This window comes from Ranitomeya imitator, chromosome 10, assembly GCF_032444005.1.
Source record: "Ranitomeya imitator isolate aRanImi1 chromosome 10, aRanImi1.pri, whole genome shotgun sequence".
Taxonomy (NCBI): Eukaryota; Metazoa; Chordata; class Amphibia; order Anura; family Dendrobatidae; genus Ranitomeya; species Ranitomeya imitator.
In genome coordinates, this window is record NC_091291.1 from 121,591,371 (window position 1) to 121,617,899 (window position 26,529).

At 43.4% G+C, this 26,529-nt stretch overlaps 1 protein-coding gene across 1 annotated transcript in view; it reads left to right on the forward strand.

Moving 5' to 3' along the window:
- Positions 1–14,115: 14,115 nt before the first annotated feature.
- Positions 14,116–26,529, forward strand: part of LOC138651050 (nicotinamide N-methyltransferase-like) — a 28,608-nt gene continuing 16,194 nt past the window's right edge. The window contains exons 1-2 of the mRNA XM_069740991.1: positions 14,116–14,189; positions 14,417–14,587. Coding sequence (XP_069597092.1) covers positions 14,431–14,587 — 157 coding nt within the window. The 5' untranslated portion in view covers positions 14,116–14,189; positions 14,417–14,430. The remainder of the gene's footprint in view (positions 14,190–14,416; positions 14,588–26,529) is intronic.

A 26,529-nucleotide genomic window follows, 5' to 3' on the forward strand; every position in this document is an offset into this window, starting at 1 on the left:
AGGGATAGTCGAGGTACACCGGGGACGAGTGCCGGTACGACTTTTGAACTGTGGAGAGGAAGAGGTCACTTTGCCAAGGTATGCTACAATGGCAAAGCTATATACTGTTGACAACAATGCCATCACAACCATTGAGCCCTTAGAACCAACCTGTCAGGTGGAAGGCAATGGCTCAGATGGAGAAATGGAGGATTGGTGCCAACAGCTACACGTGGGCATAAATTCAACACCTACCCATCAAAAACAAGGGGTGTATAGGCTAGTGACGGAATATGAACAAGTCTTCAGTAAACACCCATTGGACTTCGGACGGATAGAAGGGGTAGAACACACAATCCCCACAGGTGACCATCCCCCAATAAAAGAAAGATATAGACCCATACCGCCCGCTCACTATCAATGTGCAAAAGATATGCTGAGGGAAATGAAACAGGCCGGGGTAATAAGAGACAGCTGTAGCCCCTGGGCGGCCCCTCTAGTGATTGTCAAAAAAAAGGATGGAACCATGAGAATGTGCGTAGACTACCGGAAGATTAATAACATCACCCATAAAGATGCCTACCCCTTGCCTAGGATAGAAGAGTCCTTAACTGCTTTGAAATCTGCTAATTATTTTTCCACCTTAGACTTAACAAGCGGGTATTGGCAAGTCCCTGTGGCTGAGAGAGATAAGGAAAAGACGGCATTCACCACACCAATGGGTCTATGTGAATTTAATCGCATGCCGTTCGGACTCTGCAACGCATCCGGTACCTTCCAGCGGCTGATGGAATGCTGCCTCGGACACAAGAACTTCGAGACCGTCCTCCTGTACCTAGATGATGTGATCGTCTACTCAAAGACTTACGAACAACACTTAATAGACCTGGCAGAAGTGTTCGAAGCCTTATCCAGGTATGGCATGAAAGTCAAGCCATCCAAATGTCACCTTCTCAAGCCAAAGGTACAGTACCTGGGACACATCGTGAGTTCGGAGGGAGTAGCACCAGATCCCGAGAAAATAAGCGCCATAAGGGATTGGCCAAGACCTACCAGCGCAAAAGAAGTGAGACAATTCCTGGGATTGGTGGGTTACTATCGCAGATTTATAAAAGGATTTACCAAGTTGGCAGCACCCTTGCAAGACACCTTGGTAGGGCAGACGAAGAAACCTTCAAACCGAAACCCTCCTTTTCAGTGGAACGACGAAAGGGAAGACTCCTTTGAACAACTAAAGAAGGCACTAACCGGAGAAGAGGTTCTGGCATACCCAGATTACCATAAACCTTTCATCCTCTACACCGATGCCAGTAATGTGGGACTAGGAGCGGTGCTGTCACAAAAGCAAGAAGGTCGGGAGAAAGTCATCGCCTTTGCAAGTAGAAAGCTCCGGCCTACTGAAAGAAATTCAGAAAATTACAGCTCCTTCAAATTGGAACTACTGGCAGTAGTTTGGGCTGTGACGGAGCGTTTCAAACACTATCTGGCCGCTGCAGAATTTATTGTCTATACTGACAACAATCCGTTGACCCACCTGGACACAGCCAAATTAGGTGCGTTAGAACAGCGATGGATAGCCCGGTTATCTAATTACAACTTCATAATCAAGTATCGAGCAGGTCGCAAGAATGGAAATGCCGATGCCCTATCCCGGATGCCACACTTGAGAGATGTAGAAGAGGAAACAGGGGAGCTTGAAGAAATTGAACTACCAGCCTTCCATCGTCCCAAGGCAAAACATCATCAGTCAAGTACCTATCAGAAACAACAAGAGGTGAATTTTAATCCGTTAGCACACCATAGATGGGCTGACACCCAAGACAGCAATCCGGCTGTGAAGTTGGTGAAGGAACTGTTGACTGAGCAAAGTGCATATCCCTATGAGGATGCCCCAGAAGAGACGCATCAACTCTGGAAAGAGAGAGGCAAAATGTTCCTGTATCAAGGGAAGCTCTGTAGAAGATACATCAATCCGAAAACACATGAATTGGTTTGGCAGATTATTGTGCCTAAACAAGATGTGAAGATGGTCCTCGAAGCTTACCATAATGGTGCTGGTCACTTCGGTTGGAAAAAGTTAGAAGTACTTCTAAGAGAGAGATTTTATTGGGTCGGGATGAGAAAATCAATCGAACAGTGGTGCAGAAATTGTGGCGCGTGCAACCTCAGAAGAAACGATCAAAAGAACCAAAGAGCACCACTGCAGCCCATAATCACCAAACAACCACTTGAACTTGTAGCCATGGACCACGTGAAGTTGACACCAAGCCGGTCCGGCTATGTCTATGCCTTGACCATCGTGGACCATTATTCACGTTTCTTGGTAGTAGTACCCGTAAAAGATCTGACAGCAAAAACAGCAGCCAAAGCGTTCCAAACGTACTTTTGTAGACCCCATGGATATCCGGAACAGGTTCTCACCGACCAAGGTACAGCCTTTGAATCAGAGATCTTCAGAGAATTCTGTAATATGTATGGTTGCAAAAAGATCCGGACGACGGCCTATCATCCACAAACAAACGGCTTATGAGAGAAGATGAACCATATTGTAATAGACCTACTAAAGACTTTACCTGAGACAGAAAGGAATCAATGGCCAGAGAAATTGCCTGACTTGGTGGATCTGTATAATCATGTCCCGGTGAGCTCCACCAACTGCACCCCAGCTTACCTTATGCGTGCAAGACCCGGCCAATTACCAATCGATCTAGAAATGGGAATTCTGAAACCAGACGCAGAAGTTCAAGACTCCAATTGGGATATCATACGGCAAAAGCAGTATCGCCAAGTGCAAGAGAGTGTGGAAAGAAGCCTTCAGCAAACTAGAGAAAGACAAGAGCGAACTTTCAACCAGAATGCTCTAGCGACCCCATTAAGACCGGGTGACCAAGTGCTCAAGAGAAATCGTCGAACCAATAAACTGGACAATCAGTGGGAAGCCGTACCCTACACAGTTTTACCAACAAGAGTGGATAATCCTAAAATGTGTCTCATTAGCAAAAACGGAGGCTTAACATCTGTACTAGTGTCAAGAGACAATCTTAAATTATGTCCGGAAGCATTGAAAGAGCCAGACGTTGTCCAGCCAGAACCAGAAGTTATTCAACCCATACAGGTTCAACCAGTAAAGGAAAAAGAAGAGGAAGTGTATCACACCTGTATAGGAGACTTTCCCAAAACCCTACTAACATACCATGGTGCAGTAGTGGTTCCCATGGTGGCCTTTTACCCAACACCGAACCCAATACCAGAAGTCCCAAGACAGGAAGAGGCTGACCCCGTACTACAGGAGGTTCCAGGCCAGGAAGAACAGATTCCTGGTCAGAGTAATCCCATTCACGGTGGACTTGCCAACTCCATAGTCGTGGAATTATCTTTAGCAGAGCGGGCAGATACTACATCCGCAGTAGACAGTAGTACACCACATGAAGAGACACCGCTATTACGTAGATCACAGCGTAGTACCCAGGGTCAATTACCGGCCAGGTATGCAGATTACCAACTATAAAGCTCATAATGTGAATTGTATATATGTTATGCCGTATATAGTTAAACAGAAAATGTAGTATAGTCATTGCTATCAGTCTGCAACGTTTAAGCCCAGTGCCTACAGAGACTTGTCTGTATGAACTTATTGCATATTCTTGAACTTTTTATCAGCCCGGAGGCACTAAATCAAAGCTCCGGAAAGACTGCTTTTTGAACTTTGCTTTTTGCTCTTTTTGAACTTTCTTTAGACTTTATATTGATAACTCCGTTGGAAAAATGGAACTAAATTCCTGGACACTAAGTACAGTGCCGTTCCTAATACCTTCAAGGATAGAACTGTATTAATGGACGCTATTTGAAGTGACTTTTTACAGAACTCTATTTTTGTTTCCTTGAGTGGTTTTTGTAACTTTTCATTTTTAAGACTCTGTACATATTAATTGTTATTTCAAAATGTTATTGTCCCACAGTCCCGGAGTACTGTTCTTAACTAAGGGGGAATGTGGCACCCCTAGGGGTATTTGCCAGAAAAATAGTTACTGACAGTAAGTACAAATACTAAAATAGCAAGACTGCACTACCACCTCCGGCCAGAAGGGGGAGCTCCAGAGACTCCCCTTGATCCATTCTGGTCTGAGAGAAGAAATGGCAGTTGGGCCAAGGAGCTGAAAGTGAGAGGTAATACAGTTGAATCTCTAACAGCCCTGTGACTGTTACCAGGCCTAAATCACCGGCCTGAGGAGAAGAGGGATAGAGAAAAAGGACATTGTGAGAACCGGGTAGCATTAATCACTACCCAGAACAGGCGCAAAGACGGATACCGGATCCGTGGCTGTATTCATTATATATAATACAGCAACCGGAAAAACGTGAGGTGATATCAGCTTCACTAGGGTCGGATGCAGCAACAGACACAGAGTTCAGCGGTACTCCCAGAGGGGGTAAACCGATAAAAGGACTCGGGTTGCCCGTCGAACCAGGACCCGGAGGGGACAGATTGGGCCGGCAGCCAGTTCACATACAGCAGCAGGGCCACACAGAAATTGCGCACAATAAGAGGCGAAGACCCCGGCAGGGTCAAAGTAACTCAGAGTTCCCATACAGACTCCGGTGACAGGACTGGTTGTAAATCCTTTTATGTTAAAGTAAACTGGTTAAACGTTTCAGTGCCTCAGTCTTTCATTTGGACAATAGCCATCTATCCAGGATCGAGATCGTCACCGCTGGGAGAACCTGCTGCTGATCAAGTAAGTGCCTGTCCCCTCATGATACCCCTTACACTGTGCATTGCCTGAGGCCACAGCACCGGGTCAAGCCACCCGTGACATCCCCCTCAAGAGACAGACTCCATTGGTCCGGTGCTGGGTATCCCGGTCTCCTGGGCGTCACATTAACATTTTATTTGCATATTATGGTGGAAAATAAGTATTTGGTCAGAAACAAAATTTCATCTCAATACTTTGTAATATATCCTTTGTTGGCAATGACAGAGGTCAAACGTTTTCTGTAAGTCTTCACAAGGTTGCCACACACTGTTGTTGGTATGTTGGCCCATTCCTCCATGCAGATCTCCTCTAGAGCAGTGATGTTTTTGGCTTTTCGCTTGGCAACACAGACTTTCAACTCCCTCCAAAGGTTTTCTATAGGGTTGAGATCTGGAGACTGGCTAGGCCACTCCAGGACCTTGAAATGCTTCTTACGAAGCCACTCCTTCGTTGCCCTGGCGGTGTGCTTTGGATCATTGTCATGTTGAAAGACCCAGCCACGTTTCATCTTCAATGCCCTTGCTGATGGAAGGAGGTTTGCACTCAAAATCTCACGATACATGGCCCCATTCATTCTTTCATGTACCCGGATCAGTCGTCCTGGCCCCTTTGCAGAGAAACAGCCCCAAAGCATGATGTTTCCACCACCATGCTTTACAGTAGGTATGGTGTTTGATGGATGCAACTCAGTATTCTTTTTCCTCCAAACACGACAAGTTGTGTTTCTACCAAACAGTTCCAGTTTGGTTTCATCAGACCATAGGACATTCTCCCAAAACTCCTCTGGATCATCCAAATGCTCTCTAGCAAACTTCAGACGGGCCCGGACAATGTACTGGCTTAAGCAGTGGGACACGTCTGGCACTGCAGGATCTGAGTCCATGGTGGCGTAGTGTGTTACTTATGGTAGGCCTTGTTACATTGGTCCCAGCTCTCTGCAGTTCATTCACTAGGTCCCCCCGCGTGGTTCTGGGATTTTTGCTCACCGTTCTTGTGATCATTCTGACCCCACAGGGTGGGATTTTGCGTGGAGCCCCAGATCGAGGGAGATTATCAGTGGTCTTGTATGTCTTCCATTTTCTAATTATTGCTCCCACTGTTGATTTCTTCACTCCAAGCTGGTTGGCTATTGCAGATTCAGTCTTCCCAGCCTGGTGCAGGGCTACAATTTTGTTTCTGGTGTCCTTTGACAGCTCTTTGGTCTTCACCATAGTGGAGTTTGGAGTCAGACTGTTTGAGGGTGTGCACAGGTGTCTTTTTATACTGATAACAAGTTTAAACAGGTGCCATTACTACAGGTAATGAGTGGAGGAAAGAGTAGACTCTTAAAGAAGAAGTTACAGGTCTGTGAGAGCCAGAAATCTTGATTGTTTGTTTCTGACCAAATACTTATTTTCCACCATAATATGCAAATAAAATGTTAAAAAAAAACAGACAATGTGATTTTCTGGATTTTGTTTTCTCAGTTTGTCTACCATAGTTGAGGTCTACCTATGATGTAAATTACAGACGCCTCTCATCTTTTTAAGTGGTGGAACTTGCACTATTGCTGACTGACTAAATACTTTTTTGCCCCACTGTATATATCATTTTTTGTTTACCAAGAGGGCATGGAAGTACTATTCTATAGGGGCACCGAAGGCTGAAATGAGCACCCTAGCTTTGTTTGCAGATTGCGGATAGCATAGGTATGCTTTACTCTCATCTATTCCGTTAAAGGGAACTTCTCGGGTCCCCCATACCCTCCAACCCAGCAGCATTCACATACAGTACATATGACAATTCTTTTCATGTTATCGTGCATATCTCTTTCATGTCCAGAAGTTGAAAAGAGCTAACTTCAGATCTGAACTTCCGGTCATGCGCAGTGCGCCTCTGGAGCCGGGAAGTGTAGACCCAGCTGCGGAAGGCGCAGCGACGTTGCCGAAACGAGGGAGCGAATTTGCGAGATTTGCATGATGCCAGCTCATGCAAATTATGTTATCATGCCCATTAACTTGGAAAAAGGGGCTGACTACTGTAGTCTGGGGAAACTATCGCCCCCCATCGACTAGTCAAAGCCCTTATAAGTATAGGAAAAGCGAAGGTTCTAAATGCTTTTTTTAAACATTAATTAAACTGTATAACATTATTCAAGGCTGGTTAGGCAAAGAATTTAGTCATATGTAGGTGAATGCTGCTGAGTTGGAGGCATGGGGAACCTGGCATTTCCCTTAAGCAATGTACTATGTATGTAGATATACAGTATATATATCTTCAGTTCTACGAGTCTTTTCCTGCTCTGCTGTTTGCCTTTTTTTTACATTTAGCCATTTACTTTCTTAGGAACAGGTTTGGTGGGTGATAATGATAGGCTCGCTGTGTACTCCATCACAACTGTCTGACACATACACCACCATACCTGGGACACAAAAGCTTCCATAGTGATGTACGTTGTTGTTGTGATCCCCATTACTACCTGCTCCTAGTCACATCATATACTACGGAATATTTGCCATTATAAACCTTGTACAGTGTGAGCCTTTGATGCATAGTAATGTCTGTGAGGCAGTGACAGGTGTTATATGCAAGGGACGGTATGTATCCCCCAGGATGCACATAGAAATGTATTAAGACCGCTGGAGTGCATTGCAGTCACAGATATAGCTGTGATTGCAGTGAAAAATAAAAATAAGTTTGGTCTTGGGCAAGCTATTTGTCCAAGGTAGATTTAAAAAAAACCCGGCATGGGCTTTTTTATTTTTGGAGCAAACTACAGGATGGTAGTGGTGCCGACCACTTCCTCCAGGCCTACGGCCACAGATTCCATTTTAAAAACCCTGCAGCAAAGGGTTGGGTGTGTCAGTTTTGGTTTGCAAAGTTGCAGAGCAGATGGCTCTGCAGAGCTCAACCGGTGTAAAGTAACACGGAGCCAAGAAAATCCAAAAGGCCTGGCACCCCTCAGTGTAGTACTGTGGTGCAGTTGCCCACGGCAACCAGTCCCGGATACGTACTGTCTTGATTTCCGGCTCTGATCTGGAGGATACCATTTGTTTTCTGTTTGTGAGTGCGTTGGGCATTAAAGAGACTTTGTTTTGAACTTTTCCTGTAGTCACTGCCTGCCTGTCACACTGCACCAACCCCACTGCACTACACGTCCCACACAGGTATTTCCAGACTAACTGTGGAAAAGGCAGAAATCTCATAGGAGATTAGTAAGGTGTGAGTAACATGCAGCCAAACCAGTACCACCCACAGGAGGTGTGTGGGAGAGAGTGGACCATTGATACAGTTTATGCACATGCAGTCTTTCATATCCTTTGACCAGACTGTGGATAAAGTGTCTTAAAACCATACAAAACTTTTGGGATTCCTTTACAATGCTCCAACAATTACAAATGAATTGATCTGGTGAAATTTGAATTCAAAGTTCTGCAAATTTGATTATTTGATGACATTTGCTATTAAAAACCTTAAAACATTTTGAATATACACTGCTCAAAAAAATAAAGGGAACACTAAAGTACCACATCCTAGATATCACTGAATGAAATATTTCACTTGCAAATCTTTATTCATTACATAGTGGAATGTGTTGAGAACAATAAAACATAAAAACGATCAATGTAAATCAAAATTAATATCTCATGGAGGTCTGGATTTGGAATGATACTCAAAATCAAAGTGGAAAATCAAATTACTGGCTTATTCAACTTCAGTGGAAATGCCTCAAGATAAGGAAATGATGCTCAGTAGTGTGTGTGGCCTCCACATGCCTTATATGACCTCCCTACAACTCCTTGGCATGCTCCTGATTAGGCGGCGGATGGTCTCCTGAGGGATCTCCTCCCCGACCTGGACTAAAGCATCTGCCAACTCATGGACAGTCTGTGGTGCATCGTGACATTGGTGGATGGTGCGAGACATGATGTCCCAGATGTGTTCAATTAAATTTAGGTCTGGGAAATGGGTGGGCCAGTCCATAGCTTCAAAGCCTTCATCTTGCAGGAACTGCTGACACACTCCAGCCACATGAGGTCTGGCATTATCCTGCATTAGGAGGAACCAAGGGCCAACCGCACCAGCATATAGTCTCCCAGGGGTCTGAGGATCTCATCTCGATACCTAATGCAGTCAGGCTACCTCTGGCGAGCACAGGGAGGGCTGTGCTGCCCTCCAAAGAAATGCCACCCCACACCATCACTGACCCACTGCCAAACCGGTCATGATGAAGGATGTTGCAGGCAGCAGATCGCTCTTCACGGCATCTCCAGACTCTGTCACATCTGTCACATGTGCTCAGTGTGAACCTGCTTTAATCTCTGAAGAGCACAGGGCGCCAGTGGCAAATTTGCCAATCCTGGTGTTCTGTTGCAAATGCCAAGCATCCTGCACGGTGTTGGGCTGAGCACAACCCCCATCTGTGGACGTCGGGCACTCAGACATCCTCATGGAGTCAGTTTCTAACCGTTTGTGCAGACACATGCACGTTTGTGGCCAGCTGGAGGTCATTTTGCAGGGCTCTGGCAGTGCTCCTCCTGTTCCTCCTTTCACCAAGGCTGAGGTAGCGGTCCTGCTGCTGGATTGTTGCCCTCCTACGGCCCCCTCCACGTCTCGTGGTATACTGGCCTGTCTCCTGGTAGCGCCTCCAGCCTCTGGACACTACGCTGACAGACACAGCAAACCTTCTTGCCACAGCTTGCATTGATGTGCCATCCTGGATGAGCTTCACTACCTGAGCCAGTTGTGTGGGTTGTAGAATCTGTCTCATGCTACCACGAGTGTGAAAGCACAACCAACATTCAAAAGTGACCAAAACATCAGCCAGAAAGCATTGGTACTGAGATGTGGTCTGTGGTCCCCACCTGCAGTTCCACTCCTTTATTGAGTTTGTCTTGATAATTGCCAATCATTTCCATCTATTGTCTATTCCATTTGCACAACAGCATGTGAAATTGATTTGTCAAACAGTGTTGCTTCCTAAGTGGACAGTTTGATTTCACAGAAGTTTGATTTTACTTGGAGTTATATTCTGTTGTTTAAGTGTTCCCTTTATTTTTTTGAGCAGTGTATAATACTAACCTTGCATAATCATTGCTTTGGTGCAATATCCCAAGTCTTGTGCATGATAGCAGTGCATTTAGATTTTGATATGCATGTTTCAGACAAACAGGGTTTTGGTTATCAAATTAAATGAAATGGTTTATGACTTTAGTGTTACCATCAATCACTTTTTGTTGCCTAAGATATGCCAGGCATACACTACATGTGCTGCATGCAGAGACTCAAAAATATATAAAATGTATCATTTAAATGTGACAGTTTGAAATCCGCTCATTATTCAAATTTGAAAACCATTGATAACAGCTACAGTTGCATTCTGGAATTTCTATTGGATGAGGCTTATCCTGCAGGTATGAGGGTATAGTTACACTTGGATGCAACTATATGCGTTGTAGGAATAAGCATCAGCAATATATCCCAGATTTGGGACCATGTTTAATCAGTTGGGCATTTTAGCAACAGCACTCACCGCCTGTGCAGGAGCTGCTGATTCCTCAAAGACGTTTTGCCATCAATTATTGTGTCGTGCTGCTGTCAGAAACACGGTTCTACCTTTGTCTTCTCTATCTTGAGGCCTGACTGATTATTTTGTAGGTACCGTAATGGGTGCACAATTTATGCAACAAACTAAATAATGACAATAATTTCATGCACTGATTGTTGTTAGCAATGTGGGATGATATATTGCTGCTGAAAACTTGAGCAACAACATACTAAGTGTGTAGACAACTAGGCCAACAACCAATTTCCATTGATGAAGGGATCAGTTTGATCTACAGACAGTGTTGTTCACTGTAACCAAGCATTAATATGTGTGTAAATAAACTCTTGTTTGGCCATTTTGTGTGCCATGGCTCATATATGTTGGGAGACAAACACAGCTGGCCTACTATTGTATTTCACAATGTAAACTAAACAGAAACTATTTATTTTTTTAACTTAATCCAAAAACAATAGCTTATCATTACACATAAAACAGGAAATAGATTAGGTAAGTGCACATAAATGTTATTTTTGACATTTTACATGGTTAATTGAACCCTACAGTTAAATAAGTAGAATCACTTGTAGGTTGTAGGTTGAGGGTTTCGGATTGAGGTTTGGGAGGGGGTGGGTAGGACATATGAGTGGCCCTGAGGGTGTAGCACAGTCTCAGCATTAGTGTCTAAACTTTGGTGCCCATAACTGCGTGGCAGTCAATGGTGTCCATTTTAATAACTCATGTGAACCTAAAATATGGCTGATGTTTCTGTGGAGGTGGATGTGGCTGTTAGTAAGGAGGGTTATACCTTCCATATGGGGGTACATTGCCATGTGGTGCCAAGGGATTGTATGACTCATACACGCTGTGTAATTTTACAATGCAGCCAAGGAGGGGTATACAGTCATTAGGGAGTGTGATGGTTTCCAATACGCTCATCATGGCACAGTGCACAAGTATTTGCATTGTGCAGGGTACTTGGCGCAAGAATAAGACAAAAGATTTGAGAAATTCCTGAAAATCATCCTTGGGGGTGGTATTTCCTAATTTAACACCCACACCTTCCGATCTATTTCTTGGGCGAATTGCTCTTCAGGCTTGCTGCTCCTCCTTCTGTGTTTGCATCCACTGACACAGCTAGACAGTTCGTTCTTACGGTTCTTAAGTTGTTTCTCTCTCAGTTTGGAGGTTAGAAGCAGCATCTGAATTGGGACCAACTTGCCTCCCCAAGGAGGTATCCCTTGCAGACATTTGCTAGGAGCTCGAGGGGCCAGCAACAAGCTCCTCATCCACATCTTCATCGAGATTGTCATCTGTTCTGTTGATAAATCAATAGATGGTTTGAGTTCAACAAATAGAGTGAAAACTATTAGTTAAAAGAAAATATTTTTTGGCATTGCCATCGTCATTCTTAATGGGTGCTCTGCTAATAAGTACTTCTGGATTGCACATAATGTTTGTGTGCAACCATCACATGGCCAGTGTCTTCAAACTAATTCATGGAGGTTGTTCCAGAGGTGATTACAGTCCTCCTATTTCAGATCAAGAGGCAGTGGTTAATATGTGCACCATGCGAAGGTCCACTCGTTTACCAATGGGTTGTGAAAGTCTCGCATTTCACATGCATAGGAAATGAAGAAGAAAATGGCAAATCAGCAGTGTGGTTTGATGCTAGGTAGTCGTGCGGGACAAGCACCATCGCTGTTTGTGCATTTATTTTCCTCATATACAAGTGAGAAATGGATATGAATGTATCTCCAAAAAACATGATGGGAACAAAAAAAAGTATAGACAATGTGCTTTAAAGCAGTCCACCAGAGGCAAAGACCTAAACAGGTGCCATAAAGTAACATTTAATATGCGTGGTCTTCAATAAAAGTATTACTAAAACATTACTAACAGTACTTACTAACGAACAGTACTAAAACATTCCTTATTAGCTTTTCTACATAGGACTGATGCAAATGAGTCCGGCTCCCCCAGGATTGGTCTCCACATCTCCGCCAGTGCAGCTTTACAAAATGGACAGTATACAACATACAAACTGTTTTTCAATATTGCAAATATGAGAACATTTTTTGTATCACAATCATAAGCTAATAGTAAGCAAGCCACACTCATACGTGATGTAGCCAAATAAACCCCAACAATAGGGACTAGATAAATGTTACACATGACTTAATCCTGTTTAAAAATCAATAAAAACACACAATCAAAAATATTCAAACATCTTAAAAAAATAAAAGGTCGATAACAGAAAATTCAAGAGACAAGAACAACAGTCAGTGGCAGATGCCAAATAACACCCAAAATATTTGAAAGTAAAAAAGAAAAGATGCCAAAAACACAGACACACAAGACACAACAGGGACAAAAACAACATAAAGAAGGTGTATGTTGGCAACTACTGTCGTCACTACTACTGCGTCATCCCAATCACCAGGAAAACTCCCTCTATTGATATCAATTAATGTCCAATCATGGTAGCCCTGACACCTGTTATTTCAAAGTTTGGGATGACCCTTCACCAGTGATATCATGGGCTCTACATCTAATGAGGGCATGGCAATGTTTCTGTGCCATAGAGATGCAAACAAATGCAGTAACCTGCTCCAGTCAATTTCCTGAAGCGAAAACATGTGGATACTAGTAGGGCATCTCCCAGACATCTCAGAACAACAGGTCAAATCGGAAAAAGTCAAATCGGAAAAAGTCAAATCGGACAGCATTCACAGATGGCATCTAAGTGATGTCCAACTTATTCACCGACCCATAGACTTGCACTGGAGAGTTTGATCGGACACTTGCCTGAATATCGGACAAGTTTCCATGCTTTTGTATGGACCACTCAGTCCAAGTAAAAATTGAACATAGAGTGTTCTTCAATTCCAGTACTCAAGAGCCACCAACTGGTCATTTTTCAGGATTTCCTTAGTATTTCACAGGTGAGGATTGCATGACATGCACAGCCAATAATTCCTCACCTGGGCAATACTATGGAAAACATGGTCAGGGCCGGAGTTGGGAACACTGAAATAGACCATCATCCGTGAAAAACGGAGAGCACTCATAAGAGACAAACTGATGTCTGAATGAGCATGAAATGTAACAGATTCCACTCCTAATAATCACTTGCAGGTGCCGACTGTTGCAAAGAGCCATCACCCATCTTCTACTTCTAACAATCACTTGCAGGTGCCGACTGTTGCAAAGAGCCATCACCCCGCTTCTACTTTTAACAATCACTTGCAGGTGCCGACTGTTGCAAAGAGCCATCACCCAGCTTCTACTTCTAACAATCACTTGCAGGTGCCGACTGTTGCAAAGAGCCATCACCCAGTTTCTACTTTTAACAATCACTTGCAGGTGCCGACCTTTGCAAAGAGCCATCACCCCGCTTCTATGGCCCAAATCAGAGCAAATTTAGATCCCTGTCATTCAGCACCTTAGATGCAGTGGTCAATGATATATGTGGTATCAAAGTGGTTAGCTAGAAGGGGTAGGCTAGCTCTTGTACCCCCTAAGAGCTAAACCAAAAATAATTGAAAAGGTTATGACTTTCACATTATAACAACACAAAAAATATTATTTATTTCAAGTTTTTAAATTGCGCAAAAGCAGTAAAAAAAGATATAAAATTGGTCCCAGCAAGATCTTACTGATCCATAAAATAAAGTAATTAATTATTTACAAAATAAGATAAACATTAGCAAAAAAATAGAAAAAGAAAGAAAATAATGAAAGAATTTGGTGAGGACAGTGATGATGATGAGGCAGGTTTTTCTGGACTGGGCTGGCCTGTTACCATAACTCACATGAAAGTAGTGAGGTTTCTGATTACAGCTCTGTAAGGAAGGTGGATTCTTACAAAAGTGGATCAGGTTGCAAGGTAAAGCCTGTTTAGCAATTCACAAGCGGAGGATCTGCTGAAGGTAAGGAGATCATGTCATCCCTTTTCCAACACTATGTGTAAAGAAAATGATACTTGCAGATAAAGGTAAGATTCTTAGATGCAGATTACTTAGTAAGATGCAGCTGTTTGTCTGGTCCTGGATCCATCGTGAGGTCTGTGCAGGAGTTGGGGTTCAGCATAGTCTGTACAGTACAGTGTCAGGTAATGAGAAGCAATAAATGGATCTTTCTCACCTTTCACCAACAGGTTTGTAGCAAAGGATGGAGATTGTGCCCACGTCTCATAACCATGTTTATGAAAATAAGTTTAATGCAAAGAAATATCTGGATACCTTCTATGCAGTGGACCCCGAAACCCAGGAAATCGATAAAGAGTCAACATTCTTGCTGACATTTCTGAATAATGTTTTCTCTTCAGGTATGTAAGACTCCAACCAGCCATTCGGATGTTCACAGAATATACTGTCAAGGTTCAATGGGGTTTCTAACCGTAGAAAGTTTGCAGTGTTGTATAAGTGTGCAGTAAGTGTACATTACATTATTACTATGTATACTAGGTGTACATTACATTACTATTATGTGTAATAAGTATACATTACATTACATAACTATGTCTAATAAGTGCACATTAGATTACTACTATGTGTCATAATTGTACATTACATCAGGGGTGGACACTGACAGCTTGGAGCCCCGTTGCAAGAAATGTGTCTAGGCCCTCCTCTATTTATGGCAACAAAGCTACCGGTATATTATATTTATACATATTAGTCCTTAGAACCTCTATTAGAACACATTCAAACAACTGATCTTACCCACAGGCCCACAAGAATCTCATTCAGGGGACAGAATGTTTAGTTCAGAAATATAAACTTTATTAATATATTTTATAAAAACATAAAATACAAAAACTTATGCAAGTACCTCTATTCCAAAAAAGACCTTGATGTGTGCTTAGTAATTGAACCCAACATTGCATAAAAATGCTATATATGTTTTAGGTATCATATTGTATGGTGACTGCTTGAATGTGAGCTCTCTAAAGTGCAAATGTGCTAATAATTTGCGTGCTAGGGTTTAGCTGCAAAAGAACTATCATAGTGCCATGCATAAATATACAAGAACCGGTACATACCGCAACTTCTGTGGCACCTGCCTCAACAGAATATACCCATATAATGCGCACGTACTAAACTTAACAAGATGGTAAGTGTAGAGCACAGAAAAGCATATTCACCTCACTACAGCACGCTCAAGGAAACCCCTACGCGCGTTTCGATCGTATCTTCATCCGGGGGCGCCCCCGGATGAAGATACGATCGAAACGCGCGTAGGGGTTTCCTTGAGCGTGCTGTAGTGAGGTGAATATGCTTTTCTGTGCTCTACACTTACCATCTTGTTAAGTTTAGTACGTGCGCATTATATGGGTATATTCTGTTGAGGCAGGTGCCACAGAAGTTGCGGTATGTACCGGTTCTTGTATATTTATGCATGGCACTATGATAGTTCTTTTGCAGCTAAACCCTAGCACGCAAATTATTAGCACATTTGCACTTTAGAGAGCTCACATTCAAGCAGTCACCATACAATATGATACCTAAAACATATATAGCATTTTTATGCAATGTTGGGTTCAATTACTAAGCACACATCAAGGTCTTTTTTGGAATAGAGGTACTTGCATAAGTTTTTGTATTTTATGTTTTTATAAAATATATTAATAAAGTTTATATTTCTGAACTAAACATTCTGTCCCCTGAATGAGATTCTTGTGGGCCTGTGGGTAAGATCGGTATATTATATTATATTATATATGCATATATATAGCCACACACACATACATGTACTGTATATATTACATAGTCTCCTTTATTATGTATATTACCGTCCCTTATCACACAGTGCCCTCTCTTGTTTTGTACAGCACCATCCCTTACATATCGGATTATATAGAGCCCTGTCTTTATTACATAACATCCTCTTTTGTTAGATATATAATGCAATGATGGCTGATGGAGCATGGGAAAGCCTCTTTTCTCATGGAGGAGCTGATGGACTGGTCATCTGGTCACTGGCTGCTCCATCGGCAGTCATTTTATATCTAACAAGAGAGGGGACTATGTAATAAAAGAGGGCGCTGTGAATAACAATAATAACAAGAATACAAAATGTAAGAGACAGCACTGTACATAACAGCAGAGGAAGCTATATAATAAGGGATGCCACCATATATAACTAGAGAGGATGGTATGCAATAAGGAACAGTGTTATACATAATAAAAGAGGAAACTATGTAACTAAGGACTGTGTTATACATAATAAGTGAGTACACTATATACTAAGGGACTGTGATATAGATAAGTGAGTTCACTATATACTAAGGGACTGTGCTATACATAATAAGTGAGTACACTATACACTAAGGGACTGTACTCTACGTAATAAGTGAGTACACTATATACTTTGACTGTGCTGTACAGAATAAGTGAGTACACTATACACTAAGAGTCAGTGCTATACATAAGTGAGTACACAATATATTAAGAGACTGTGCTATACATAACTGAGTGCACTATATACTAAGAGTGTGCTATACACAATAAGTGAGTACACTATATACTAAGGGACTGTGCTATACGTCAGTACACTATATACTAAGGGACTGTGCTATATATAATAAGTGTACTATATACTAAGGGACTGTGCTATACATAATAAGTGAGTACACTATATACTAAGGGACTGTGCTATACATAAGGCTACATTCCTGTATACGTGTGCAGTGTTGGTGTGCTGCCCGCTTTTACAGATGCATTGAGCATGTCCTATTCTGATCCTCAAAGTCAGATCAGAACAGAACATTCTCTGACCCTCACAGATCTCATTCTCAGATCCGTGATTTTCATGTATGTGTGAATAGACCTATAAAACTTTATGAGCCCGTTTGCCATCTGATTAAAAAACCTGGAAGCACACGGACATTTCACACAAATGTGAGAATGTAGAATAAGGGATTTTAGAAAAAAAAATTATCACTCCAAATCACACAGTGGAGATACAGAATTCTATTTACATCCAGGCACTTACCGCTGATGTCTCGTCTGGTTAGAGTCGCTTTCACCTGTTTCTTCTCCATCTGGTTAGACCTTCATGTTGACATCTCCTAGTCACGACTCGTCTTGTCACAACGATCTTCACAGCCCTGAAAATAACAAGGTCACAATGTATACATACATGTGTCTCCTCCGAATACAAATATGTACCCCACCATTAATATTCTATTAGCCACGCACCACACACATTAGGACATACAGCAGAATTTTCTCCTGCAAATCCTGAACGTGTGCACATAGCCTTAGTCCCTGTCCTGTGCCCCACCTCATTCATTGTAAGCCCTTAATAGTGTCGTAGTTGTTTTCGTTCTGACCCAAATGTCAGCTGACAGATCACCAGTGAGACCAAATTGTGGAATTACGCCCGTCATTTTACAAGCGCGCTTGGAGACAAAGGACACCTCACTCATATTTCTGTGAGCAAGTCACTTTTATCTGAAGCAATAGAGCAAGAAGCAATATTTTATACCATTTACAATAAATGTAACTCCCCCACCATCACCCAGGGTCATACTGACCTTTATTCTCTCACGTACCAAATAACATGTTGTGACTGAATATTGAGAACATACATGATAAGAAGTGTAGTCTCCTTGAAGCGGAGACACTAAGACTACTGCATCAACAAATTCTAGTAATTCTAGCAATTAAAGGCAAAAGGCACTTGAAGGCAAACTATTAACCCTTCTATATCAATTTCCCCTTTTTGTAAATGGTATAACCTCCGCCACCGGGTCAGCTGATGTCCACAAAGGAGCTACTGTCTCATGGGTCTAGTACCCATAAGGGGGCTTTCTACCTGCTTCGCCCATCCACCCTCAGTGTGGACATTCGCCTCCCCTGTCAGCAGTGGCTACACAAGGCCTATGATACACTACAGAAGGATCAGCCTTAGATTTTTTTTTTTTACATACACTCTTCGATAGCTTAGGTAATACATATATTAGCGCTTTTATGGCTACATAAAACAATAAGCAAAGGAACAAAATTTGCATATAAGTCTGTAAAATACCAAAAATAATCCATCCCGCTAGGCCGCTAAGCCAATTGGCTGGATTTAAAAAGGAGTCTCTATATTGTATTAGTCTCATTAAGAGCCTTAAGGAACCTAGAAAATCTGAATCCAAGTCTCATTGTATATGTGATGTGGTGTTAATACCTTCCTTGGCTCCAGGGGTAAGGCTAAGTACAGCATAGTCCTTGCAGATACTGGGCTGTGTATGCAGATCCAACAGTCCAGCAGTTTTTGTCCTTCCGCGTCTTTTATAAGAAAAGCAAGATGTTAAATAAGTTGTTATCCTTGTCAACATTTAAAAGTGTATCCAGTGTCTCTGTAAGGTGCAAACATCCTACCACTGCCAGCAAGGTGATTAGGAGGACAGTCATTCTGCTGGTGGAAAGATCTTTTTGCAGTGACTGGCATGGATCCAGCTGGGCTTTCCCTCAAGTTTCCCTGAGGTGAATGTGGTCAGCTGGACTTTAAAACAGGCCGTCAAACCGTGGGTCTAGGCTCCTTCTCACGTGTCTGTGTGTGACCACCAATCACCTGGATTCAGCTGATGTACGTCTGCACTGGCATTAGGATCTGGAATGGATGAAAACACATGTTTATGCACCACATTAAGTCTTTTCTGTAAGGCCTGGACATGGGCTGTCATAGCACCGTGTTGCATTTGTAGCACCTGTGGGAAGTACAGACCAGTCTCTGGCAAACTACCAAACAGGACTTCAAAAGGACACAAGCCTGTCTTTCTATTTGGAGTGTGTCTGACTGACATGAGTGCAACAGGCAAGCACTCTACCCCGCTCTTTCCTGTGTCTGCCATGGCCTTTGATTTTTCAGTTTACGTGTCCCGTTTAGTCTCTCCACTTTCCCACTACTTTGTTGTCTATATGGTGCATGATATGCTTGCTGTACTCCCAGGGCCGGCATGACTTCCCTCGTTATTTCTCCCATTAAGTGTGTCCCTATCGCTCTCTATGGTTTCTGGGACACCATACCTGCAGATCAGCTCTTTCATCAGTTTGTCTGCAGTCGCTTTAGTATTTGCACATTTTACCGGATAGGCTTCCACAGCCTTCTATTGAGGTGTGAGTGGGGCCATGTGTTGCTTGTGCCATAATTAGGAACAGGGACCTTGGTATATACGATTTATCCCATACTCTTTCTGAGTTCAGCTCAGCTCCCATTCTCTCCCAGCGTTCCTTCTCTGTTTGGGCAGCTGGAGGGATTTCAGGACATCTAGGCTCAGTGTGGCTGGAATACGCTGACTTCCCGCCACTGTCCACTGCTCCCTAGGCCGCCTTGCTGCTACTTTAGCAGCCTCGTCCGCCCTTCTGTTGCCCTCTACCTCCACAGAGTCACCGTTCGTGTGTGCTTTTACCTTGACGATGCCAACCTGAACTGGTAACATCAATGCCTCCACTACTAATTATTTCACCAGCTCTGCATTTTTGATGGGCTTACCGGCTGATGTAAGACACGTTCTGCTTCTCCAGATAGGGCAATAATCATGGGATATTCCCCATGTACAATTCAAATCTGTGTAACTGTTAGCGACTTTACCTGCAGCAGCTCTACACGCCTAAGTGAGTGCCTTCAACTCTGCCTCCTGCACCGACATGTGAGGAGGGAGTAGTTCAGCTCGGATTACCTCATGTGAGGATACTACTGCATATCCAATGTAGAAGCGCCCATCCTGGTGGTATCTGGAGCCATCTACAACAATAAAAAACCTCAAAATATGCATTAGGAACAGGTTTTTTCTTCCCACCAACATATGTAAAACCCACTGTCTCCTGACTCATCAGTTCTTATGCAGTCATGTTCGTGTGTCATGTCAACGTCATGTCATGTTCTCTTTCCCACCTGCCAATGCTGTCACCAATTCCCCCTTTTCTGAATCCACAGGCAGATGAGTGGCTGGATTCAGAACATTATGTCTTTTGAGGGTGACGTATTCAGGAATTAGTATTAGAGCACATTCAAGTATGATCTGTCCATCCTTAGACAGGTGTTTTGGTTGAACTTGTATGAGTATGGCATTAATGTCATGTGGGGAACAAATTGTCAAAAAGAAAAAGTCAGTGTGATTGCACATGCCTAGCAGTAATACAGCAGCTCTTACAGCACGGACACACGTAGGAAACCCTCTAATCACTGAATCTAATTATGCTGAGTAATAAGCTATCAGTCTCTGTTTCTCTCCATGTTGTTTTGTCATTACTGTGGTAGCATGTCCACCCTGCTCTGTGCAAAATATGAAAAATAGCTGATCATAGTTTGGAATCCCTAAAGGTACCGTCACATTTAGCGACGCTGCAGCGATATAGACAATGATGCTGATCGCTGCAGCGTCGCTGTTTAGTCGTTGTGTGGTCGCTGGAGAGCTGTCACACAGACAGCTCTCCAGCGACCAACGATGCCAAAGTCCCCGGGTAACCAGGGTAAGCATCGGGTTACTAAGCGCAGGGCTGCGCTTAGTAACCCGATGTTTACCCTGGTTACCACTGTAAATGTAAAAAAAACCAAACAGTACATACTCACATTCCGGTGTCTGTCCCCCGGCGTCAGCTTCCCTGCACTCCTCCGGCATCCTGTGTAAGCGCCGGCCATAAAGCAGAGCGGTGACGTCACCGCTGTGCTCTGCTTTACGGCTGGCCGGCGCTGACACAGTGCAGGGAAGCTGATGCCGGGGGATAGACACCGGAATGTAAGTATGTACTGTTTGTTTTTTTTAACTTTTATAATGGTAACCAGGGTAAACATCGGGTTACTAAGCGCGGCCCTGCGCTTAGTAACCCGATGTTTACCCTGGTTACCAGTGAAGACATCGCTGGATCGGCGTCACACATGCCGATTCAGCGATGTCAGCGGGTGATCAGCGACCAAAAAAAGGTCCTGATCATTCCCAGTGACCAACGATCTCCCAGCAGGGGCCTGATTGTTGGTCGCTGTCATGCATAACGATTTCGTTAACGATATCGTTGCTACGTCACAAAAAGCAACGATATCGTTAACGAAATCGTTATGTGTGAAGGTACCTTAAGGCCGGGGCTGACACAATGAGCAGCTTGAGAGAGTGGAAGGAATCAATTGCTTCTTGGGTGAGATTGTAGGGGTCTGATGGCAAACAGTCATAGAGTGGGTGCATCATTTGTGAAGCAGACCTTATCCAAGGCCTACAGTAGGTCACCAAACCTAGAAAAGTGCGTAGATGCTGGTGTGACCTGGGTAAAGGGAGATTTGTATTGCCTGTTTTCTGTCTTCAGTCAGGTGTCATGTACCTTCAGCAATACAATGTCCTAAAAATGTCACCTTTTGTTTGCAATACTGTAATTTGTCACGTGAGGCCTTGCAACCCTTTTCTGCCCCAAAAAAACACAGCAAGGAAACTGTAGCTTCCTTGCAGGACGTCTGGTCTGGGCAGCAGAGCAAGAGGTCATCAACGTACTGTAATAGTACAATCTGTGGAGGAGGTGAAGAATGCATTTGCCAAAACAGTGATTGTGAAACATTTTGGCGTCGCTGGGATCTGTGACCGTACGGTGTGTGTATTAGGGACAGTTGAGGCCACACTCACTGTAACATCATTAATAGCCCGTTAGTCATGAACTATTCTGTAAGCACTAGGGGAACCCTTGGGTCCTTTTTTCTTAATGGGATATAAAGGGGTGTTGCAGGGGGAATATCTCTGCACTAGAACCCCTGCCTTAACATACTCTTTAATACTCTGCTCAGGGCAATTGATTTGACTAGACTTAAGGGGTATTGTCTTAATCAAAGAGGAGTGGTCCCTTCTTTTAATTTATCATGACAGGGGGAATGGGCAGCCGACCCACCTCAGATTTTCCCCTTGCCCAAACGGTGTCTGGTACCTGACTCTTTTCCCTGTCCTCAGACATTCTGGTGTCAGGTGTTACTTTCACTACTCTATCCATATACACTATTTCTGCTATATTACTCAAGTGTTTATATAAGTCACACATTAATGTCCAAATATTTATACCCGTATTTGATTGGGTAGAGTATCCCTTAAAAAAACTAAATTTGATTCACAAAATGTTACCAAAAGAAAATTATATATACGAATATATATATATAATTATGAAAGATACTGAGTCATAAAACGGGGGCGCGCAATGCCATAGGCCACAGCAAAGTACAATTCTAAGAAAGTAGCAGCCCTATATAAATACATAACTAACAGTTCCAAATACAAAAAGAAGGGATTTGAAAAATACCAAATATCGATACCAGTTGCTTGCGATAAGGTATAAGAAGTGGAATAGACAAATAAACAGTGACTATGGTTTGAGCCAATATAATGAATGGCTAAAAAACTATATATCATATGAAGACAACCTAGAAATACACGGTAACTATACCATCTTGTGTAAAGAAACTACTAAACTGGCAAATGAATGGAATTAAGTGTAACTATAATAGGGCATGATTTACCTGTGGTATAATGTGCACGTGGAAGACCCTGGCGTCCCTCTGCCCCAAGTGTTTATATGAAAGGGGACTTGTGACTGTAATACCCTCATGAGAGTACTGTATAGTGGTCTAGACAGCACTCAACTCTGCTCCCAGAAATTCATAGGGGTATTGTCACTAACAATAAGTCTGTAAGCACCTCTTGGCTGTCTCGTGATTCTAGTCTTATTTGTTTAGTCATAGGGGCTTCAGTCGCTTGTCCCATACCACAGCCTCATCAGTAATCATGTCTGGCAGTATCAAGTCTTTGTGTACCACAGTTCCGGCTGCCCCAGTGTCAGTCAAGAATTCTGTCTCTTTCCCTCCCGGCATTGGTATGGTGGTCATCAAGGCAGGACCAGGTCTGGAGGGGACAAGAACAGGGCACACATTTGTCACTGAGTTGTCAGTTTCCTAGTCTGAAGGTGAAGGAGGTGAAAGATTGGTCTGAGTGTTCATTTTCTCCACAATTCCAGCACTTCACTGTTTCTAAGTCCTTAGGTCCCTTACTACGTCTCTACTGTTTTCCTTGTACTCCAGCATACATGACACGTCGTCTTATTGTCCTAGTTTCTTCAACTCCTGATCAACCTTCACGAGGTCTTTGGATCTACATTTCTCCATTTAGGTCTGGCTGTCTGTACTGCGTCTCGTAAGACTTTTTTTTAATAACGTCAATGAATGTATTTACCAATATTTTAACATCAAGTGGGTTTACTGGACTGTACCCCATGTCTACCCATTTCAGCTGTAACCGTCCAAAGTACATCTCCACACTCTCTCCTTTTTGCTATGTCACGTCGGTCAGGAGTACAGACTGTTCTGATTGTTTCACTGTCGCCCATTGTTTTAGTGACTCACAGTACGTCTCCCCAGACCGTGCAGATTTATCATCCATGCCCCATGCTTGATCTTTTGCCACATCTGTATGTGTCTTAATTATGTGTCCTAATACGTCACCTGCTTTTGCGCTCACCAACTCTCTAGGTCTGCTCAGGTGCACTTATACGTCCATCATATTGTCTTTCTTCGTCTGTAAAAATGGGAAAGGTTGGTTCTCAGGGTCAGCCAATTGTTTTAGCGTAGCTAGCTAGTCAGAGGGCTTCCAGGGATAATACTCCTGTATCTGTCTTACCCTACCTGTTGTGGTTGGTTCTCTGGTGGTGGGGGTGACTAGATGTCTGGTTGGGGGTGACATGACATGCTGGTCTACAGCTCCTTCCCAAAAGGATTACTGTTAGCTTTACTCCCAAAAGTTAATGTCCCCACTAGGGTTGAGCGAAACGGGTCGAAAATATTCAAAAGTCGCCGACTTTTGGCAAGGTCGGGTTTCATGAAACCCGACCCGACCCCTGTGTGGGGTCGGCCATGAAGTCGGCGATCTTTTGAATCTAGAATCGGAATTCCGATACCGATTCCCGATATGTTTAAGATATCGGGAATTGGTATCGGAATTCAGATTTAAGTGTAAAATAAAGAATTAAAATAAAAAATATTGCAATACTTACACCCTGACGCGCCCTGGTACTAACCGGGAACCTTCCTTCCTTAGAATCAGCCTTCCAGGACCTTGCGGTGACGTCGCGGTGACGTCGCGGCTTGTGATTGGCCGCGCGGCCGCCCATGTGACCGCTCGCATGACCAATCACAAGCCGCGACGTCACCGCGACGTCACCGAAGGTCCTGGAAGGGCTGATTCTTAGGAAGGAAGGCTGCCGGAAAGAAGCAGGGCGCGTCCGAGGGTGAGTATATACCTAATAGGAATATACTCACCCTCGGACACGCCCTGATTCTTTCCGGCAGCCTTCCTTCCTAAGAATCAGCCCTTCCAGGACCTTCGGTGAGTATATACCTTTATGGGTTTATGAGAAATCGCTCCTGTCAAACCAATCTAATCAGTTTTTATGAAGAGGTAAGCTATAGGCTGGACAACGGTGAGTCATTGGACGTGGTATATCTCGATTTTTCCAAAGCGTTTGATACCGTGCCGCACAAGAGGTTGGTACACAAAATGAGAATGCTTGGTCTGGGAGAAAATGTGTGTAAATGGGTTAGTAACTGGCTTAGTGATAGAAAGCAGAGGGTGGTTATAAATGGTATAGTCTCTAACTGGGTCGCTGTGACCAGTGGGGTACCGCAGGGGTCAGTATTGGGACCTGTTCTCTTCAACATATTCATTAATGATCTGGTAGAAGGTTTACACAGTAAAATATCGATATTTGCAGATGATACAAAACTATGTAAAGCAGTTAATACAAGAGAAGATAGTATTCTGCTACAGATGGATCTGGATAAGTTGGAAACTTGGGCTGAAAGGTGGCAGATGAGGTTTAACAATGATAAATGTAAGGTTATACACATGGGAAGAAGGAATCAATATCACCATTACACACTGAATGGGAAACCACTGGGTAAATCTGACAGGGAGAAGGACTTGGGGATCCTAGTTAATGATAAACTTACCTGGAGCAGCCAGTGCCAGGCAGCAGCTGCCAAGGCAAACAGGATCATGGGGTGCATTAAAAGAGGTCTGGATACACATGATGAGAGCATTATACTGCCTCTGTACAAATCCCTAGTTAGACCGCACATGGAGTACTGTGTCCAGTTTTGGGCACCGGTGCTCAGGAAGGATATAATGGAACTAGAGAGAGTACAAAGGAGGGCAACAAAATTAATAAAGGGGATGGGAGAACTACAATACCCAGATAGATTAGCGAAATTAGGATTATTTAGTCTAGAAAAAAGACGACTGAGGGGCGATCTAATAACCATGTATAAGTATATAAGGGGACAATACAAATATCTCGCTGAGGATCTGTTTATACCAAGGAAGGTGACGGGCACAAGGGGGCATTCTTTGCGTCTGGGGGAGAGAAGGTTTTTCCACCAACATAGAAGAGGATTCTTTACTGTTAGGGCAGTGAGAATCTGGAATTGCTTGCCTGAGGAGGTGGTGATGGCGAACTCAGTCGAGGAGTTCAAGAGAGGCCTGGATGTCTTCCTGGAACAGAACAATAATGTATCATACAATTATTAGGTTCTGTAGAAGGACGTAGATCTGGGGATTTATTATGATGGAATATAGGCTGAACTGGATGGACAAATGTCTTTTTTCGGCCTTACTAACTATGTTACTATGTTACTATGTTACCTAATAGGAATATACTCACCCTCGGACGCGCCCTGATTCTTTCCGGCAGCCTTCCTTCCTAAGAATCAGCCCTTCCAGGACCTTCGGTGACGTCGCGGTGACGTCGCGGCTTGTGATTGGTCGCGCGAGCGGTCACATGGGCGGCCGCGCGGCCAATCACAAGCCGCGACGTCACCGCGACGTCACCGCAAGGTCCTGGAAGGCTGATTCTAAGGAAGGAAGGTTCCCGGTTAGTACCAGGGCGCGTCAGAGGGTAAGTATTGCGATATTTTTTATTTTAATTCTTTATTTTACACTGAAATATGGATCGCAGGGCCTGAAGGAGAGTTTCCGCTCCTTCAGACCCTGGGAACCATGGAAACCCAATGCACTGCATTGGGTTTCGAGTTTCGGCCGACCCCGACTTTTTTACAGGATCGGCCGATTTCACTCGACTCGACTTTTGAAAAAGTCGGGTTTCGTGAAACCCGACCCGATCCTATAAAAGTAAAGGTCGCTCAACCCTAGTCCCCACTACCCACTAACCACAATCCTGTGTCAGCTTCTTATGTCACTACATGTGATCTTGTCTGGACAGGATACAGTGCAATTCTCTTAGGTTGGGTTGCAGCATG